General features: G+C 42.5%; 1 protein-coding gene across 1 annotated transcript in view; it reads right to left on the bottom strand.

Moving 5' to 3' along the window:
• The window catches only part of LOC136866624 (uncharacterized), a 173,517-nt gene that overhangs the window by 79,890 nt on the left and 71,447 nt on the right, over positions 1 to 22,180 (bottom strand). The window contains exons 2-3 of the mRNA XM_068226781.1: positions 9,071 to 9,192; positions 6,725 to 6,775 (exon numbers count right to left, since the gene is read on the bottom strand). Of these exons, the coding sequence (XP_068082882.1) occupies positions 6,725 to 6,775; positions 9,071 to 9,192 (173 nt within the window). The remainder of the gene's footprint in view (positions 1 to 6,724; positions 6,776 to 9,070; positions 9,193 to 22,180) is intronic.

Genomic DNA, 22,180 nt, shown 5'->3' with positions numbered 1-22,180 from the left:
CTTACACCACGGAGGACAAAGTTCTGCTGCCTGTAAACCAGCTTGAAGTTCAAATGTAAATGATACACTGCAATATCTCTTTTCAAAATATTGTTGGTTATATCCTCATAGCGGGGAGGTCTTCAGTTGGTTTTGCAGTAATCATGCATTTAGTTACTTATTCTTTAGGAGAGGTATCAGATTACAAACAGTGAGTAACCACGGAGGTCGTCAAAAAATAACATAATTACTAGCATGTTTCAGTATGTACAGTTTAGTACTCCCTATCACGTGACGTAGAAATGTTGATGACGAATTTTAAGCGAGTCCTCAGTAATGTTTACGGCGATGTATTTAGACAAATTAAAGAAAATTGAAGGCTTATCATTTGTTTCCAGGTGAACAGTGTTACAGCACCCCTTACTGCCAAACAGTTGTCCCAGTTTTTCAAAGGCACTCAGTAGTGGTAAGAGAGGTACGGTAGACAGGGTTCGTAGATGGACCTCTTCTCCTGATTGACTTCGGATGCCTGATATTGATCCCTTGGATCTAATAAAACAGCTTTCCCAATGCGCCGGTTTAGTGCGACAATGTCAACTCGTCTAAAAGATCCTTTTGAGGACTCCTGCATGGGTTTCCCCTCCCAACGATCTCAAGAATGAGGATAAAACACTTCTCACTTTGTGATGTCTTCAGTAAACGAGCAACGCACCTTTAGGGCATGAGCCTAGCACGTGCCCAAGAGTTTCACTCGTCGCAGTACTACTAAATGTTTCAATTCCTCCCCTGAATGGCGAGGCGGCTTCCTAGACGGCGTCGCCGTATCTCAGGCCAGGAGGTTTGTATCGGAGACGGTTGGCGGCCGTGGCCTATAATAGGAGCTGTCCCCACATTGGCCTTAGTGCAGGAGAATAGACAACTACCTAAATCCATTCTCGGGACAGCCGACGATGGAGACCAGCCCCTCTCCGGCTGACATGGAAACAGGCAGATACTCCTTGTATCACTTCCCACTCTACCCAGCTCTCTCTTTTCTACTTAGAAATTAATAGCATGTCGGAGGCCATGTAGATTGAGTCGATGGTCACGGCAGGGGAGCGGGCTACGCCCCCCCCCCGTAAAAAAAAAAGTCTCGCGAATAGAGAGATGTAGAGCCGTGGTTACCCGTCCTCTACTCGGTTCGTTGGCTACCTGCTCTGCATTCACCGATGTCTCGCCGCAGTCGGGAGAACGGCAGCGGGTTGTGTTGGAACATCGACCCGGTAGTGCTGCAAACTTCCTAATTGGTTGGTGTAGTAAGGGCTGTATCTTGTACTTGAATTGTTTGGAATATTCGAGGCTGTAGTCCAAATACTTCGTAAACTTCTGAGTGACCGGTGGGGCGAGGTCATGGAGATAGTGCGAGAGGTATTTTTAGCGACCTGTTAGTGTCGGAATATTCTCCCACAACAATATTTAAGTGCTGGTAATTCTACCGAAAAAGTAGCCGGCGTATTTGAGAATCTTCAAATGCCATCGAACTTAGCTGGAATCAAACCCGCCAGCTTGAACTCAGACTACCGCCTCAGCTACTCACCTTGGCAAAGTAGTGCCGGTCGGCTCTCCCGTGGGCGACCTGCGCGTCGTGTTGAGGAAGAAATGACGATGAAGACGACACATACAGGCAGCCTCCGTGCCAGTGAAATTAACCAATGATGGTTAAAATCCCCGATCCTGCCTGGAATCGAACCCGGGAACCCCGTGACCAAAGGCTACCATTTAGGTATAGAGCCGGACAAAAGTAAACTCGTGTCCTCATCCCGAGGTGGTGCAGCTCATTTCAAGCACACCCCTGAAGGACATAAACTGTATGTACCATTTCAGCCACTTACCAGCACAGTGTGAGCGGATGTGCTGAGTGAGTGCTGAAGTATGGGGATAGCGCTAGAACTTTATCGAGTGAGGATTGGAAGTTGGCAGTGCAAGAGAATGAAGAAAACGGAAATGAGTATGAGGATGAAAGGTGAGAAAGTAGGGAAGATGGTAGGGCTGCTTATAATAGGCGGAGTAGAGATAAACCCTGGGCCAGGCCCAATTGTTGCCCTGGAGTGGGAAGAGATAGAGGCGCTAAAAGAAGTGGTGAAGGAGGAGTGTCCGAAAGACCAATTAAAGAAAATGATAAGAGATCATTCCAAGGAGTTAAAAGACTTAAGACAGTGCGTTAAAAATGAGGTGGATGAGGTGAAGGAAAAAGTGGAGAGAAATGAGGCAGAGATGGAGGAAATGCGAAAGAAAGTTCAGATGCTGGAGGGGGAGGTGGCAAAACTTAAGAGAGAAGTTGCGGATGGGAACCAGGAACGAAGGAGGAAGAATATGTTTATATACGGTGTTCAATAAGCTGCGAAAGAAAATTAGGTGGCACTAGTTTATAAGGTGGTGAACTTGGTACAGAATAGAATGAAGATCAATTTTAGTGAGGTAGATATCGACGAGGTTCAGAGAGTGGGAAGAGTGAAAGGTAAAGGTGGGAGACCAATTAAGCCTACATTTACCAGCACTCCTGTCATTCTTAAATTTCTGGCAGTACCCGGAATCGAACTCGAGCCCCCGAAGATAGCAGCTAATAGTACTAAACGTTACGCTGTAGAGGTGGACGCCAAACGAGATGTAAGTAACAACTTACGGAAATGAGGAATGTTGAGCGAAAATGGAAGTATAAATGTTTTTCTTTTTTTCATTTCCTCGTACACTTTTAAGTAATGCACTGCATCACCATCAAGAGAACATACCTTGCTGATTCTGCTGGTCGTGATGTTGAGGGTCGAGGACGTCGTTCTTGTAGAAGAGCGCCGCCTGTTTCTCCGCCTCTACATGTAGCTCCGCTAGGCTCTGTTGGTACAAAACAACACCGTTAATAATAATAATAATAATAATAATAATAATAATAATAATAATAATAATAATAATAATAATAATAATAATAATAATAATGAATGAATGAATGAAAAATGAAAATCCACAGCCTGTTTCCAGTCATTCGACCGGGTCACAAATGGAATGAATGAAGTCACATCTAGCAGCGAGGATAGGAATTGTGTCGACTGCCGAAGCAATGATTAATGGCTGACAGATGAAATGAGATGAGATTGGAGAGTGTTGCTGGAATGAAAGATGACAGAGAAAACCGGAAGGGCCAGAGAAAACTCTGTGCCTCCTCCGCTTTGTCCAGCATAAAACTCACATGGAGTGACAGGGATTTGAACCACGGAACCCAGCGGTGAGAAGACGGCACGCTGCCGCCTGACCCATGGACGCTCAATAATAATAATAATAATAATAATAATAATAATAATAATAATAATAATAATAATAATAATAATAATAATAATAATAATAATAATAATAATAATTTCGTCTTTGTTTTCGACGTCGCATCGGACAGACATGTTTTATGGCGACAATGGGACAGGACCGTGCCCTTAAAGGTTCAGGTCCGACGTTTGCCTGCCGTCAAAATCGGAAACCACGGAAAACCATCTTCAGGGCTGCCGACAATCACTCAGTCACTACTGATCTGCATTTAGGACAGTCGCCCAGTTGTCAGATTCCCTATCTGTTGTCTTCTTAGACTGTTCTTAAATGATTGCGAAGAAATTGGAAATTTATTGAATATCTCCCTTGCTAACTTATTCCAATTCGTAACTCCCCTTCGGTCCGCCTCTGTGGTGTAGTCGTTAGCGTGATTAGCTGCCACCCGCGGAGGCCCGGTTTCGATTCCTGGCTCTGCCACAAAATTTGAAAAGTGGTATGGGGACTGAAACGGGGTCCACTTAGCCTCGGGAGGTCAACTGAGTAGTGGTAGGTTCGATTCCCACCTCAGCCATCCTCGAAGTAGTTTTCCGTAGTTCCCGCTTCTCCTCCAGGCAAATGCAGGGATGGCACCTAACTTAAGGCCCCGGCCACTTTCTTCCCTCTTCCTTGTCTACCCCTGCCAACATTCCCATCCCCCAGTATAGCAGGTGAGGCCGCCTGGGCGAGGTACTGGTCCTCCTTTCCAGTTGTATACCCCGACCCAAAGTCTCACACTACAGAACACTGCCATTGACGCGGTAGAGGGGGGAGCCCTTGTTGAGTCCGAGGGAAAACCAACCCTGGAGGGTAAACAGATTAAGAAGAAGAACTCCCCTTCCTATAAACGAATATTTGCCCCAATTCGTCCTCTTAAATTCCAACTTTATCTTCATATTGTGATCTTTACTACTTCTAAAGACACCACTCAAACGTATTCGTCTACTGATGTCCTCCCACGCCATCTCTCCACTGACAGCTGGGAACATACCACTTAGTCGAGCAGGTCGTCTCCTTTCTCCGAAGTCTTTCCAGCCCAAACTTTGCAACATTTTTGTAACGCCACTCTTTCGTCGGAAATCACCCAGGAAAAATCGAGTTGCTTATCTTTGGATTTTTTCCGGTTCTTGAATCAAGTAATCCTGGTGAGGGTCCCATACACTGGAACCATACTCTAGTTGGAGTCTTACCAGAGACTTATATGCCTTCTCCTTTACATACTGACTACAACCCCTAAATACCCTCATAACCACGTGCAGAGATCTGTACCCTTTATTTACAATCCCATTTATGTGATTACTCCAATGAGGATCTTTCCTTATATTAACACCTAAGTATTTACAATGATCCCCAAAAGGAACTTTCACCTGTAAGGTTCAAATCCCGTTACAAAGTGATATCTGAAATTTTATTATTTTATTATTATTATTATTATTATTATTATTATGTCAGTATTATTATTTTATCTGTGATATTATTACTATTATTGTAATTATCATTCTTATTCAATTCAATTTTGCAATGCTTGTCGCTTGCAGGATTGTACTTAGATGTATGCATATATACGTTTGTGTAGAATAACACTCAGGACATGTACGGTGAGAATTGTTGTATATCAGATGTTGAATATGACATTGCTATATTGTGCAATACTGTTGACATTTCTGTCAAGTCATCGCCACGTCATGGCTACGTCATCGTGCTCACTTAGCATTGAGCTCTGTTCCTTTGAGTTTCTTAGGGAGCCCCAGGGGATTTCACCATTACATGTAATATGCTACTACTTATTAACTTGTAATCTAGTATATAGCCTTAAAAATATGTTAATGTCACATTGACTATGTTCACATTATTAACACCACACCAATATATTTTTATTTTGTCTTGTAAATATTGGTTATGAATATTATTTTAAAAAAATTAAGATGTGCTGTCCTAACATTGAGGTACGTGGTGTTTCTGTTTTTCTTCTTTTTCAAAATGTTCATTGTTGTGCATATATTATTGTTAGTATTAGGAAATCATTTGACAACTCCTATACTGTTGGCATTTCAAAATATGTAATTGTACAGTCTACGGAAGCTAAATAAATGAATGATGAGTGAATGAATATCTGTCGCGTAGGTGGGAGTAGGTCATTGTTATTTCTGGAGATTACGTAGCTGTGCCATGCTGTACCTATATAAGGTGGGTGAATATTGTAGCGTCAGTCATTAGTTAAACGGAAGCTGAAAAGTGAAGAAGTCTACGAGATGAAGAGGCCTCAGTCGGTCAGTCAACGAGTGTGAACGAGAGATGGAGAAGACTCAGTGAGCCATTAATCATTGGTCATTGAGAGAGTGAGGCCAAAGTTGGTCGGTTACTTAGTTGAAGACACGGACACAAGGGCTTACCATGGAGTCAGAGAGGGCAACCCTGGACCTGCCAAGAGGTAATACCATATTGAGTTACAAAGAAGTCAGATGAGATGGAGAAGAAGCAGTCACAAGGATGTATCACCAAGTTAGGCGTGACACATCTACAGTAAACACCAGATCAAAGGAATACGTCGTAATTACACTAAAAGTGTTGAAGGTACAGTCAAGTAAATCAGTGAGGGAAATATTTCGTATAAATTGTTAAATGTCCGGTCAAGAAGAATTCAAATTCATGCCTAGTTTCTTTCAGTTGCAATGTCATAATTTCATATTCTCATGTGTTTTATCGCAGCAAGACTCACTATTTTTTATATATTATTTAAAGAATATATTTTGTTCTATCAAACGAATTCATAGTTTCATTTCATTGACAGTAAAATATCTTAACCTCAAAATTAATGGGGAAACCGAACGCCAATCTCCTTTTCCCAGAACTTGTATAGTATGTTGTCAAAAGTAAGCTTATTACCCCACACCCTAGAGATAGTCAAGAGTCTCATTCTATTATTGCTGCACTGAGTGGCAGCTGGCGCCCTTCAAATAACGTATGTGTAAGTAAGCAGGTAAGAAGTAAGTGTGAGTCCAGGGTTCGACGATTGTGTATTTTATTTAATGAATATTAATTTTCATGTTAAATGGAGATATTCAGATTTTTCAATATAAATTCAGTTTTATATGTTTCAAAAGTTAGTCAGCGAGTCACGAACATGTTTACACACCCCCATCAACGCAGTAATTGAAACTTTTACTATTAGAGAAACTCACAACCTGACTTTTAACCCCTTCTACTGTTTATCTCACAAGATTATCGAGGTCATTTTGCAGTTTCCCTCAATCTTGTAACTTATTTATTACCCTATACAGAATAACATCATCCACAAAAAGCCGGCATAGGGGTTCAAACCCACTATCTCTCGAATACACAGCTACGTGATCAAACCGCGTAGCCAAGTCACTCAGCTATTTTCGTATGTAGTGTTACCTCTTATAGTCATACTTACTAATAGGAACAACACTGCTAACGGTAACATCATCTTGTCCAGGGGCAAGACCTGAAATTTGAAACATAAAGTAGACATTAGTGGTAGAAGGACAAAGTCTTATCTTATTCTAGACACATCTAGAGCAAGTGCACAGTACGAATAAATAAATAAATAAATAAATAAATAAATAAATAAATAAATAAATAAATAAATAAATAAATAAATAAATAAATAAATAAATAAATAAATAAATAAATAAATAAATAAATAAATAAATAAATAAATAAATAAATAGGCTTGATTTTTGGCTTTGGCACAGATTTATGATCTATAGTCGTAATATTGAAATATGCACTCTGACATTCCTTAGAGTGAGATCCGTTTACCGCCGGCCTGGGTGGGGAGAAGGGAGTAGTGGGTACGGTTACCGTGGAAACGTGGGCGGACCTACTGTGGTTGCCATGGAGATACACCTGCTGGTCGGCTCGTGTTGCTTGGAGTTGACTACCTCTCACTTCTGAGTTAAGTACAACAGAACACAGTGGTCTGAACGAACGAACGAACGAACAAGTGAACCAGATGGGAAGGGAAGGAGAAAGGAATGCAGGAATGCGGCAACACCGTGCAAAGGGAGCCCTATCTGTCAAAACGCTTCTTTTAATATTACAGGTAGAGCATGATTTAGCCTCGTGAGAGCAATTTGATAGAGTGGGACTCAATTTCCACCTCGGCTATCCTCCACTCTTTACTGTGATTTTCCAACTTGAACTCCCGAACGTGTCAGCCGTTCTCCTTCACAATCTGAGCTTATCTTCTTCTGAAAAGTCTCCTTGCGTCCTGTAGAAGGGACCGAACCCGTTTCCTCAGTTATTGCCATACTGAGCGTGTTTCCAAGACACTCTGACAACTGCATTGAAGTAACGTCCCTGGCTGAGTCTGGGGCAAACAGCCGAACCCAGCGGGTTATGTCTAAAATAAATTATTAGAAATAAACAGGGGAGGATTTGCTAAAAAACCACAGTATGGCTGAAGGGGCTGCCTGGCCGAGCCGGTAAAGGCGTGCTCGGTTCGCCCGGAAAGACGTGGGTTCGAAACCCCGTCAGGAAGTCGTAAAATTTAAGTAAACGAGGTTTCCACTTCCGGATGTGCATATGGCCCTGAGGTTCACTCAGTCTACACCAAAAATGAGTACCAGGTTAATTCTTGGGGGGCAAAGGCGGCCGGGCGTAGAGCCAATTTCTCTACCCCATCACGTGCCGAGGTTACGAATGGTGGAAGCCTTTACCTTCCACCCCTCCAAGGGCCTTCATGGCCTGTACAGAGATCACTTTGCTTTTTTGCTTTGCTTACAGTATGGCTGAAATATGCCTGGAATGCGGCTTTGTCCCACCGTCAGGAGAAGATCTGGTCGGTTTATTAGGTCCTTTACAAATATGCTATTTGTTACATCTGTTACTGAACTGCCTGCTCACTAAATTGCCTATGTAGTCGAGGACCCTTGTGTAGCAGCGAGTGACGGAAAAGATACGAGTGATCAGTTTATTACGATATTTTCCTGAACTACTAAATGAATACTGTATAACATAAGTGACAGTCCAGTGTATAAATCCCCGACCTCGTGGCTGAATGGTCAGCACCGAGCTGCCAAAATTTTGTCCCGAATGGATTAATTTAGACTACGTGCCGCAAGGCAGCCTTAACACTTTCCAATATCATCGAACTGAATGGGGATCGAATCCAGCAACTCTACCATCTGAGTCACTGAGGACGACGAAAAGCGAACTCCACGAAAGCTCGGCTGCTCAGCCCGAAGGCCAGAGGTGTCTCCTGGTCAGCGAGATGAATCCTCTCAGCCGTTATTCTTGGGTTTCACAACCGGAACCGCTGTCTCACTCTCAGGTAGTTCCTCAATTGTCTTCACGTAAGCTGAGTAGATCTCGAATCAGCCCTCAAAATAGAAAATCTTGACATGGGCTAGGATCGAACTCGATGCATTTGGTTATTTATGTATTTATTTATTGAATGGAAATATACAGACGTTAGTCGAATTACAATATTTGATCACAACTTCTAATATTTTCTGCCTCTGTGGTGTAGTGGTTCGTGTGATTAGCTGTCACTCCCGGATGCCCGGGTTTGGTTCCGGACTCTGCCACAAAATTTGAAAAGTGGTACGAGGGCTGGAACGGAGTCTACTCAGCCATCCTCGAAGTGATTTTCCGTGGTTTCCCAATTCTCCTCTAGGTAAATGCCGGGATGGCACCTAACTTAACGCCACGGCTGCCTCCTTCCCTCTTCCTTGTCTATCCTTGAAAATCTTCCCATCCTCCATAAGGCCGCTGGTCAGTATAGCAGGGAAGCTACCTGGGCTAGGCAATGGTCCTCCTTTCCAGTTGTATCCCCGACCCAAAGTCTCACGCTCCTGGACCCTGCCCATAAGGCGGTCGAGCTGGGATGCCTCGCCGAGTCTGAGGGAAACTCCGACCCTGGACAGTAAACACATTAAGAAAGAAAAAGAACGAAAGACAGAAAGAAAGAAAGAAAGAAAGAAAGAAAGACTTCTAATATTATTATTATTTAATCTGTTTACTACTAATAATGTTATTTATTTTACGTCCCACTAACTACCCTTTTACGGTTTTCGGAGACGCCGAAGTGCCGGAATTTAGTCCCGCAGGAGTTCTTTTACGTGCCAGTAAATCTACCGACACGAGGCTGCCGTATTTGAGCACCTTCAAATACCACCGGACTGAGCCAGGATCGAAACTGCCAAGCTGGGGTCAGAAGGCCAGCGCCTCAACCGTCTGAGCCACTGAGCCCGGCAAATCTGTTTACAGTCCAGGGTTGGTTTTTCAGCCGGACTCAGCGAGGGATCACACTTCTACCACCTTATGGGCAGTGTCCTGGAGCGTAAGGCATTTGTTCGTGGTTAAAACAGGGGAGGAGGACCAGTTACCTTCTTAACTTAATTAATTAGTTGTTACAAATGGCTATAAGATTTCAAGAAGTCAGACTTTTAATTTTAAAAAAACAGTGTGGAGAGGATATAATTTATTCTACAGTGACATCATTCTATATAGTGGGGAATTTAAATGTTTGTTTGCATTAATTCTTAGCAAGAAAAACAAGTTCTTAAATTCACCTGCCGGTTTTCTAGGTGCGTATAGCCTAATAGAAGTTGAAAAGGCAGTTCCATATCGCCCACTGTATGTCATTATTAACAAGCTTATGGTGAAATATAAACAATCTTCTGGTATCTAGCATTTCAAACCGAAATATTTCAATCATTTTGTAGTAAGATAAATATTTACGACATTCTCCGGTTTGCGTAGCCACCGTGGCTCAGGGGGCAGCGCACCTCCCCCCCCCCCGCTGGGTTCTGTGGTTCAAATCCCGGTCACTCCATGTGAGATTTGTGCTGGACAAAGCAGAGGGGAGACAGGTTTCTCTTCGAGTACTCCGGTTTTCCCTGTCATCTTTCCTTCCAGCAACACTCTCCAGTTTCATTTCATTTCATCTGTCAGTCATTAATCATTGCCCCAGAGGAGTGCGACAGGCTTCGGCATTCGGCAAAATTCCTGTCATCGCCGCTAAATTGGGGCTTCATTCATTCCATTCCTGATCCGGTCGAATGACTGGAAACAGGCAGTGGATTATTTTCATTCTCAGGTTTGTAGACTCGCACATAAACACGATGGATTGCTTTATTCATAACATAATGTTAAGGACTATGTAAATGTAACAGAACACAATTACCGAGAGAGAGTTGAAGGCAATGATGTAACTAACCGACAAATTAAAGAGTGCGCTCTTGAGAAGCTCACGCACCTGTAATTGGATTATTACTTGATGTTTGTGATATGGAGAAGCGGCTATCCTTGGCCTTGTTACTCTGTGGGAAGAAATAAGGAGGAAGTGTTCGAAATAACACAGATGCCAAGCATAAAGTACGGCCTGGTCAAGGTAAAGGATGAACAGTGCGGGCGGGCACTTTCTCCGCTTTCCCCACTTGCGCGCTGACCTCCAGGCAAGTGGAAGGTCCCGTAATCCCGAAGGAAAGGGAAACCGCCTTTGATTAAACGAACGCCGCTGCTCATTGACTTCCTATGTAACGCAAGTCGCGGCCGTCTGACCTTTACAGCCGAATTTCTCTTCCGAAGCGGGAACTGATACTTGGGGAAATGGCTATTTATTTGTTGGGAGCTTCGCCACGATATGCAGATGATTGTGACTGTTTAGAAAGTTGTAAGAGACATTCAAAAAAGTAGGACTATTGTGGATACGATAAGTAGTACCATCGAACACCACACTAAGTCACACAGTTTTGACATAAAATATATCTGATGATTGGGGGTGTGCGCCTCTGTGGTGTGGTGTAGTGATTAGTGTGATTAGCTGTGATTAGCTGCCACCCACGGACACTCGGGTTCAATTCCCTGCTCTGCCACGAAATTTAAAAAGAGGGCTGGAACGGGGTCACTCAGCCTCGAGAGGTCAACTGAGTAGAGGGGTTTCGATTCCCACCTCAGCCATCCTCGAACTGGTTTTCCATGGTTTCCTATTTGTCCTCCAACTTAATGCCACGGTTTCTTCCTTCCCTCTTCCGTGTATATCCCTTCCAATTTTCTCATGCACCACGAGGCCTCTGTTCAGCATAGCAGGTGATGCCGCCTGGGCGAGGTACTGGTCCTCCTTCCCAGTTTTATCTATCGATCCAAAGTCTCACCCTCCAGGACACTGCCCTTGAGGCGTCTTCGCTGAGTCCAAAGGAAGAACCAACCCTGGAGGGTAAACAGATTAAGAAAGAAAGAAAGAAAGAAAGAAAGAAAGAAAGAAAGAAAGAAAGAAAGAAAGAATGAATGAATGACTGTGGGGGGGGGTGCTCCTAACATCCCAGGGGCTCTAAACTTTAGAGCGTGAGTTGGCGATGACGGGGCCCTTAGCTGAGTCCTGGCATTGCTTCCACTCACTTGTGCCATGCTCTTCACTTTCATCTATCCTATCCGACCTTCCTTGACCAACTCTTGTTCTTTTCCGATCCCGACGCTATTAGGTTTGTGAGGGCTAGGGAGTCTTTCATTTTCACGGCCTTCGCGGCCCTTGTCTTTCTTTGGCCGATATTTTCATTTTTCGAAGTGTCGGATCCCTTCCATTTTTCCCTCTGATTAGTGTTATATAGAGGATGGTTGCGTAGTTGTAATTCCTCTTAAAACAATAATCACCATCACCACCTCCTAAAATCTGCGTCACGAAATTAGCGATACAAAATGTGCGACGCGATGTTACCTAGCAAACGTGCAGGCTGTGATGTGAAGTACTGATGGATGGCCATGACTGAGAGACATATTATCAAAGAGTAGATTTAGAGTACAGATGGTCGATGTGATCTTGCAGGCTGTGATGTGAAGTACTGATGGATGGCCATGACTGAGAGACTTATAGAAGGCTCTGTTATCCAGCAAGTCTCGCTGCAGAACAGATTATTTCATTTGTGGTAGTTTCATGGGCCATGATTCAATTTCCCACTTTCGAAACACTGAATCCTACACTTATCTACTTCGAAAATTCCATACAGATGTCTCCGAAAACGGTTCGTTAGATGCAAATAAATTTGAGTTTAATTTATTGAAAGACATATCTATGATCATTCGAATTTCCCAAAGGAAAATCTGAGGTATTTTTAATGTGAAGAAGGGACAGGAGAAGGCAACGAAGGGGCCGTGGCCTTAATTACGGTTCGGCCGGTAGAGAGCTGGACTCCTGAGCCCAACTTGGCGGGTTCGATCCCGGCTCAGTCCGCTGATATTTGAAGGTGCTCAAATACGCCAGCCTCGTGTTGGTAGACTTATACCGGCACAAAACATAAATTCCTGTGGGACAAAATTTCAGCACATCAACGTCTCCGAAAATCGTAAACGTACATAGTACATTATACTACAGGCTGGTGTTTAAATGAGCCACCACGGAAATTTTCATCAAGACTGGCGATAGTGGGGTCCGCTCATATTTGCGCGCCCCTAACCGCACGGCCAACTCGCTTGGTAGTCTAACTTAAAATCGTAAGAACAAAATATAGCCATTTGCTCACACAATCATACATCGTTCACTCAGGCAGTTCCATAATTTAGGAAATAATCTCGGCAAGCAGATCTTAAGGTCTTCAAGTTCGTAGATTTTCTAAATTCACTGGAATAGAGCTCCAGGGTCTGACAGCCGACACTTGGAACGGACGGTTGAAAATAGTAGTTTTGTTGTGTTGTTGGGAATGGCAATGGTATGTGAGCTGGAACGTGTGTTTCGGTCGAGAAAGGAGGAATTTGAGTTAAACGAAGAAGATAGGTAGTGGGGGTTGTGATTCATTCAAAAGTCGAGCCCTGAAGATGGTTTTCCGTGGTTTCGCATTTTCACACCAGGCAAATGCAGAGGCTGTACCCATCGCCGCCGTAAGACCTATCTGTGTCGGTGCGACGTAAAGCAAATTGACAGGCAATTAGCAGCAAGTCGTTTACTATTAAATATAGATTATATTAGTGAATTATTTTAAAAATACATGAAAAACGCCAGGCATGAATATTTGCTTTAGCTTCTAAACATTACAATGTAGGCCTATTTAAAATATTATGTACAATATTAACAACATAATAATAAGTAATGAAAAATGGAAATCCCCAGCCTGTTTCCAGTCCTTTGACCGGTCAGGGATGGAATGGATGAAGCCCTCATCTAGCGACGAGGATAGGAATTGTGCCGGCTGCCGATGTATGTCGCACTCCTCTGGGGAAATGATCAATGACTGACAGATGAAATGAAATAATACTGGAGAGTGTTGCTGGAATGAAAGATGACAAGGAAAACCGGAGTATCCGGAGAAAAATCTGTCCCACCTCCGCTTCGTCCAGCACAAATTTCACAAGGAGTGGTCGGGATTTGAACCACGGAACCCAGTGGTAAGAGGACGGCGCGCTACCGTCTGAGCCACGGAGGGTCTCTAATAAGTAATAAATAACTAAATCATTTATAATTAACTAAAGTATTAGAGAAAATAACGATAAAATCAGTTAAAGTTGACCGTCATGTCATACAGCAAGAAAAACAACAACAAAATAGCATCAACCACTGGTATAGGCCTATTTACTGGCGCAGCAAGGAACTCCTCTAGGAAGAAATTCCTGCACCTTGCTGTCTCCGAAAACAGTAAAAGTAGATAATAGGACGTCCGTCTAGAGTGTTGTCTTCCGTTTAGCGAGTCCCGTACTTGTGTGTGATCAGAAAGTGTTGGGAGTCAAGTGACGCAGCACATCTTCACTCGAAGGGAGAGTGATGCTGTGTGTGTGTATGTGTTTTACTTCCTCGAAAGTGAAAACAGGCAGTAGAAAGGAGCATCTTTGAGGTGACACTTTCAATATATCACGAGGGACCACACAGATGTTTACTGCTGCCTTTCTCGTGAAGCCACTGGTCACGCTCACTCAATTACCAACCCATCGCAAAGATAGCCTATTAGAATAACAAATATGAGAGCAGGAGGAGGCTGATTCACTTACTGCAAATATCCCTGAAGATTTTTACCTTAAACATTAGGTTAAATTAATAGCTCTCAAGCGATGCACCCAGGTCAAACCAGGTCATATGATTCGCCTGCACGTGGTAGCAGAGATATTCTTCTTCTACCGCTTTGCCCACACTTGTGGGATTGCGGGTGCGAACTGTGTCGCACATGTGGACGTGGCCCTGTTTTACGGTCCGAAGTCCTTCCTGACGCCAACCCTTTATGCAGGGATGTAATCCCTATATCTTGTTTTGTGGTGTTTGGGTATGTAGCCTGCTGGCCCCATGGTTCGATTCCCGGACAGGTCAGGGATTTTTACCTGGATCTGAGGGCTGGTTCGGGGCCCACTCAGCATGCGTGGTTATAACTGAAGAGCTATATGACGGCGAGATGGCGGCCCCTGTCTAGAAAGCCAAGAATAACGGCCGAGAGGATTCTTCGTGCTGACCACACGACACCTCGTAATCTGCAGGCTTTCGGGCTGAGCAGCGGTCGCTTGATAGGCCATGGCCTTTCGGGGCTGTTGCACCATGGGGTTTGGTTTGTTTTTTTGGTTCTGTGAATATGAAGAGGGAAGTGTTGGAACAAACACAAACACCCAGTCTCCGAGCCAGAATAAATAATCAAATGCGATTAAAATCCCGACCCGAACGGTAATCGAACCCGGGACCCTCTGAACTGAAGGCCTTAACGATGTCCATTCTTCGAAGGAGTCGGACGAAGATATTTTTATTCTTATTATTATTAGTCCCTCGAGGGAAAACGAACGCATAACGAGTGTATGTAGGGCAGTACACGCACTTACTGATGCGACTATTGATAACTGTACTCAGCGCAGTAGAGTGTTCCGAAGTCCTGCCAGCGCTCCCCAACGGCTTCCCGAGATTTGGCAAAAGGTGACTAAATTGAAGGAATGTATTACAATTGCACTTGTTAGTTCATTAAATATTGCCTGTACTTTATTTAGGACCCTCGTATGTGACAAACACTGGTTGCCGTGGTTACCATGGTATCGGGAAAATGAAATGAAATGAAAAGGTGCATGACTTTTAATGCCGGGAGTGTCAGAGGACAAGTTCTGCTGACCAGGTGCAAATCTTTTGATTTGACGCCCAGAGACAACGCATACACCCAGCCCCCGTGTCAGCGAAATTAACCAATGATGGTTAAAATTCCCGACCTTGCCGGGAATCGAACCCGGGACTCCTGTGACCAAAGGCTAGCACGCTAACCATTTAGCCAAGGAGCCGGACATCGGGAAAATGATTACGCTTGTTACAGATAGACTCCAGCCCATCACCACGTCAACTATTAGCTGTATTGTGGGACGCAGAAGTGTCGGATCTCTCATACAACTTGTGCTGGGATTCAAGCACAGCCGTCGAACGCCTAACCAGCTACGCTACGCAGCTGATGCGATTTTGTGACGAGAAAAAAATTACGTGAGTCGTCAGTGCACAGGACTGTTGGTCACGATATCTAGAGGCTCTAACATTACACAGTATCAACAACAGTATTACAGCAGTATGATTCATGACTACAACCTACAACCTGTTTTCCAGTCAGTAACCGGGTCAGAGATGGAATGAATGAAGATAGGAAATGTGCCGGCTGCCGAAGCCTGTCCCACTCCCCTGGGGCAATGATTAATGACTGACAAATGAAATGAAATGATATTGGAGACTGTTGCTGGAATGAAAGATGACAGGGAAAACCGGAGTACCCGCAGAAAAACCTGTCCGGCCTCTGATTTGTCCAGCACAAATCTCACATGGAGTAACCGGAATTTGAACTACGGAACCCAGCGGTGAGAGGCCGACGCGCTGCCGCCTGAGCCACGGAGGCTCATGACTTGCAAATTGTACCATATTAATTTACTAATTGATGCAACCCGCTATGCATATCCGTTCGAGAAGTTGCCAGTCATTTTAGCTCACGGCGCTGTGTTGTGATGTACTGCACACGATCGTTGAAAGCTAGGGTTAAATTTCTCTGATCTAATAACTCTTGTACCATAATAGTACCAAAATACGAGTTGAAATCTTGGAAGTATGACTTACTGCCCTCGAATTCTTCCTCTGCCATAACGTGACCATTGAATTTCCTAGGAGTGATAAGTCTAGTTGCTGTCAGCGCTTCTATTCCTATTCATATGTTATTTCTACACATTGTAGGGCTCGGGAATAGGGATATAAGCAACATGACCTTTCACTTTCTTAGAAATGCAATGGGCACGCAGTGACAGAGATAAAATGCGAGGACAGTACAAGAAATTAAATATTGTCCGAAAATTGATATGAATATTTTTTTCAGACAGTAAGCCGCAACAGACAACCCATCCCCTTTTCCTTTTCAGTTTTGTCAACCTACTGCTCGCAAACTCCGAGAATTCCAAACTGAATTTATTTAAAACAACTAATATCCGTGACCTGCCTGCTGTCATTTCTTGATGGATACAGTACTTTTGCATTCATCTCTTGGCACAGGCCAGAGCAAAGTGTAGCTTCCACTGAAGTCCCAGTCTCATCCATGGCTGTGACAATATGGAAGCTGCTGGGGTATGGGTGGTGCTGATTAATGACATTCAGAGCACAACCAGTGTGTCTGAGTGTCATGAAAGGTGTTGCTCATAGGGTTAGTTGTGCTACAATAGCACTGTCTGGCCCAGTGAGGAAAGCAATGGCAAACTACCTCACTCCTCGTCTTGCCTAGTACGCCTCATTTTGGCACTGCCACTGGTTCTTGTGGTTTCCCTATATCTGCATAGCCTTTGGTGATGCTATTTGAGGATCCAACCAGCCTCTGGGCTGATGACCTAACAGACAGACAGAATATCCGTGACTAGGAGAGAATAGTACTTATTCATTCATGTGCGACACAATTCAATCATAAATCCATGGCCATTCTTGTTATATTGTTATTGTTAATTTACTGTTAATACTTAAATTTTTTGTTTATGCCGATTGTTATCTTATTCTTATTATATTTTTAAAATTTGTTCTTTTATTAGTTTAAAATGACCCCCCATGGGTTGTAATAAATAAATAAATAAATAAATAAATAAATAAATGAATTAGTGAATGTGGATATCGGGTAGAGAGATACGGGGACGGTGGTGGAAGATACAGCGTTGTTGTTAGGTTAGACGCGGACGGGACACATGATGAGTATGGCGGCTGCGTGTTGGGTGCGGTGTGGGGGTGGAGCCGGGGGCAGTGTTTAGGATAGTATGATGGAATAGCATTACATTTGGTACAGCCATTGATTATTTTATGAAGGTAACATAGAACGGCTTCTCAGATCAAGTATACCCAGGTAGTTCAAGATGTTAGATTTAGTTTTGTGCTGTCCTCAGCCCATTCGATGCATGAATAATGTATGGTATAATTGTAGGATAACTCTATAATTTTTTGTGATACAAAAGTAAGCACTAAATAATTTTAGGAAGGGGAATATACATGTTGTCCTAGACTATACAACATTGCTAACATCTAGGACAAAATAGGTGATATCTGGTGTCATCATCATTAGTCGTTGTGCTCATTACTGAGCGTCGTGACCTCATAACTCCATCATTTCCGTGTTGCAACCTTGACAAGGTGTCTTTATCCCGAGCGATTTTCACATTTCTTCAATATGATCTGAAGTGGTAGACCAGTGATCTTCTTCGCCTGATCTATCCATCTACTTGCTGTTCTTCCTCGTGGTCTACTGCCTTCAATTTTGCCTTGTAAATTTACCTTTTCCAATTTCTCTCCGTCTCGTCTTAGAATGTGGCCAAGGAACTGGAGGTAACGCTCACTCACACGGGAAGACAGGCGTTTCTTGATGCGGAGTTCGTCCAGAATGGAAACATTAGTTCTTCTTTCTGTCACATAGCATTCTCCGCCAACACCACATCTCAAAGGCATCAATGCGGTTTTTGTCTTTAGTATTCACGGTCCACGTCTCACAGCCGTACAAAAAGACGGAGAACACTAGTGATTCTACCAAGCGCATCTTCGTGGCTTTTGATATTGCCCGGTTCTGCCAGATCTTAGTAAGTTTAATCACTGCAGCACGACCTAAGACAATACGTATTTTTGCCTCTTTATCACAGCTTCCCGTGTCATTGATGACAGACCCCAAGTATACAAATTCCTTAACTATATCCAGGTCCTTTAGGTATCCCGTAAGTTGGATGTGACCTTGCCGATCCACTACCATTAGTTTGGTCTTGTTGATGTTTATCTCTAGACCATACTGAAGACTAGTGTTCTTCACCCTTGTAAGCAGGTCATGAAGTTCCTCTTCAATACCAGCGATGAGGGAAGTGTCATCTGCAAAGCGCAGGTTATTAATTTTTCTGCCACCAATCGAGATTCCACCATTCCAGCCATTGAGAGCTTTTTTGATGACACACTCTGCATATATTTTGTAGAGTTGATGTGATAATATACAACCTTGCCTTACTCCATTTGTCACATTGAAAATGCCTAAGAGATCACCATCCACCTTTATGGTTGCTGCGTGGTTTTTATACAGGCTTTTCAGTAATGATATTAAGTGCAGTGGAACCCGAAATTCCTTTAGCATCTGCCACAACTTATCCCACATAACACAATCAAAGGCCTTTTTGTAGTCCAGGCAGCAAATAAAGGCAGGGACACAAAACTCGCGACATTTCTCAATTATCTATCTCATGTTCAGGACAGACTCTCGTGTTCCTTTACCTGCAACAAAGCCTGCTTGTTCTGCGGATATCTGAGGTTGCAGGAATGGTTTTAGGTGTTGATTTATCATGTAGAGCAGAACTTTGCTTGCATGGGATATTAATGCGATAGTACGATAATTGGAACAATCCCTTATAGACCCCTTTTTGTGAAGAGGAATTAGTATTGATGTTGTCCTGTTCTGGGGCCATTCACCAGTTTTCCACACCGTATTACATACCGAATGCAAAACACATATGCCCTCCTCCCCCATCACTTTCAGCATTTCTCCCGAAATACCATCTAGTGTAGTAATAGTCAAATAATTGTAAGAAGGAGAACACAATGTCTGTATCGAACTTAATGAATTGAAATAAACGAATACTCTCCCCAGTTTTAGGCGATGCGGAACTAGAGAATGGGAGTATTATATTGAAAACTATTAAGAAAAAAGTACAATATATCATGACACGAACAAAATCACTAGACGTGAACATTCATAACACTGTATGTGGCAAAACAAAAGACATGGAAATGCTGGTACAGTATGTGTACCACCACGAGGCACACACTTTCATAACATTTCTCAAGAGTATTGAACAGGTTGACGAACAAAGGTTGCTGTAAGGACATAAAATATGACATCATATTTTCACGTATTTCGGGAATATTTGTAGGTCCTTTCATCATGTCCAATGTGTAAGTATCTGGGGCCGTGAGATCCGGGGAGCAGGAATGGTACGGGAATGTAGTTGTAGAGAAATTAGACGATGTACACAAAGTGTTTCAGTGACTCCCTGTCGGTATGTACTGTATCTCCATCTGGCTGCATCCATTGTCACCGAAGTGAGGAAATAATGTTTCTGTAGGCTACCTCGTACATTATTTGTAGATTCAGTGCAGAATCTTCGAGGGAAAAAGTGACCATTATTCCTTGACTGGAAATGGCGCACCAAATGGTAACCCGCGCACTTTGAAGTGATTTCTGTATAACGATATCAGGTGTTAAAATCCCCCTAAAAAGAATTGTTTGTTGGTTGATGTAACCATGAAATTGAACAGAGTTTTATCTGAAAAACCACATGTTGCAGAAGAAATCTGAATCCCCATACGTTTTGGACAGCAGTTGGTAGCAATTCCGTTATTGGTCTCGCTCATGTGTTTCTCTTGGACGCTCAGCAACTTGAATTACGCTATATAAATCTCCCCAGACATTAAAACATACGCTGAACCGAGTTTCAGCGGTGTTCACTGAATACTAAGATTTGGGGGCTGTAACACTTGTTGCAGAAGTTCCCATGGTTCTCGGTTCTGGTCACGGTTCTTGGACATAAAACGGATCCCGTTTGGCGAAACTTGTCAACGACAGCTCACATTGTTCTCTTATTTGGCGTTTCCTTGTTAACCCGCGAGTGATCACTCGTGAGACTTTCTCTCACATTAAACTTCATTTATAATAAATGTATCTTCCACAATTTTTCGGGGTGTAAGAGTGAAATGAGATGCAAAGTCCGCATTATACATTTTAAATTAAAACAAATGAAATTATTAGCCTATATTACAGAAACAAATTCCTACTTAATGAAACTAAGTCATTAGTTCATTCACATGTCAGCTGGAGTTCGAAACAGCACTTATTACGCAGCATTCTTCCTCAACTGATAACTCATTTATCAGTAACTGAGAAAGTTTAGCGCGCGACTTAAGTCAACAGCAGGAGAAAGTTTCCCTCTCGACTTCAAAATAACACGAACGCCACTGGTCGCGCGATGAGAGAACCTCTCACACAGGGGGCATGAACTCATACGAACCTTTGTTTGGGATGCTTACCCTTCATTTGTGAATCACCTTACTCACGACAGTTATCAACTCAGCTAGAAGAGGGAACAGTCACCTCCCTTGCATCACTGAGAAGTAAACTCACAATACAAAACAATGTGAGAGAAAATCTCATATAGCGACCACTCGCGGGTTAAATGGCTCCTGGCACTGTTCTTTAGCCTATTCTGATGCCCCACTCCGTATGTTTCACGATAAACATCACCAGTTTCGCATCATCCGAAATTAGGGAGGGAGTAATCATATCTTGTAATCGAAAATGTGTTTTGATACACGCATATTTTCCTTATTACTCCAGTCGAACCTCCATTACTCGAATTTACAGTACCTATAAATAATTTCAGTTTTCCTGCCATCTGTTCTATTCTTCACGTGTATTTCTTTTTCTATTAAGTTACTCCAAATTCGATTATCTTACACGAATTTCTCCACTTCTCGCAAGAAAAGGTTCCTAAATAGAAGCTAAAAATATTCTGTAACTCGAATTTTATACATTAACTGTACAATCTTCTTCTTTGAGTAATTCAGTCTAATGACTGCGATGAGTCTTCTCCTACTGGGTCGATACCATGCACTACGTTTTGCATAGCTCCTGCATCCTGTGTTCACCAGAAATGTCATCATGAATGGCTTTCTTGGTCTTCCACGAGAGCGTTTAACTGGTATTTTACCTTCGAAACTACCGTGAACACATTAATTAAATATATACGAACTCCTGTACTGATAAGAATAATCTTCAATATCAACAAAAAGGAAATCTGTGAAATATAATCTTTCCATGAGCGGTACATAGCTTACCATTCCTCTCTGATAAGTCATTACAGCAAATTTTACTCAAGTCTCTGAAAAATTTGCTTAAAAAGTACATAACTGCGAAAATCTATCTAAAAATCAGATACAGTTTTTATCATTTTCTCAGTATTACATAAAATCAGCTTCATGGTCCGTATCGCACTTCAATAGATTCACAATTAAGTATTTATTTATTTTCCACCTAGTCGATACAATGATTGCTTAAGGCAATTTTTAATGGTCAAAAGTGGTACATGTTTCGTATATTATCAACATCTTCAGCCACATAACACTGTTTAGATGAAAAATATATAAAAATTGACAAAGTAATGCTTTAGAGGAAGTGTCCTTAAAATTAACATAGGATTGACAAGATTAAAACAAACAAATAACTCAAGAGAAAATCTACAAATTATTTCTACAATAGAAAGCATAATAATTTATAGATTTTCTCTTGAGTTATTTGTTTGTTTTAATCTTGTCAATCTTATGTTAATTTTAAGGACACTTCCTCTAAAGCATTACTTTGTCAATTTTTATATATTTTTCATCTAAACAGTGTTATGTGGCTGAAGATGTTGATAATATACGAAACATGTACCA

Source organism: Anabrus simplex, chromosome 3 (assembly GCF_040414725.1).
Source record: "Anabrus simplex isolate iqAnaSimp1 chromosome 3, ASM4041472v1, whole genome shotgun sequence".
NCBI classification, from domain to species: Eukaryota; Metazoa; Arthropoda; class Insecta; order Orthoptera; family Tettigoniidae; genus Anabrus; species Anabrus simplex.
The sequence above is the reverse complement of the archived record's forward strand: the minus strand, read 5'-3'. Positions and strand labels throughout refer to the sequence as shown.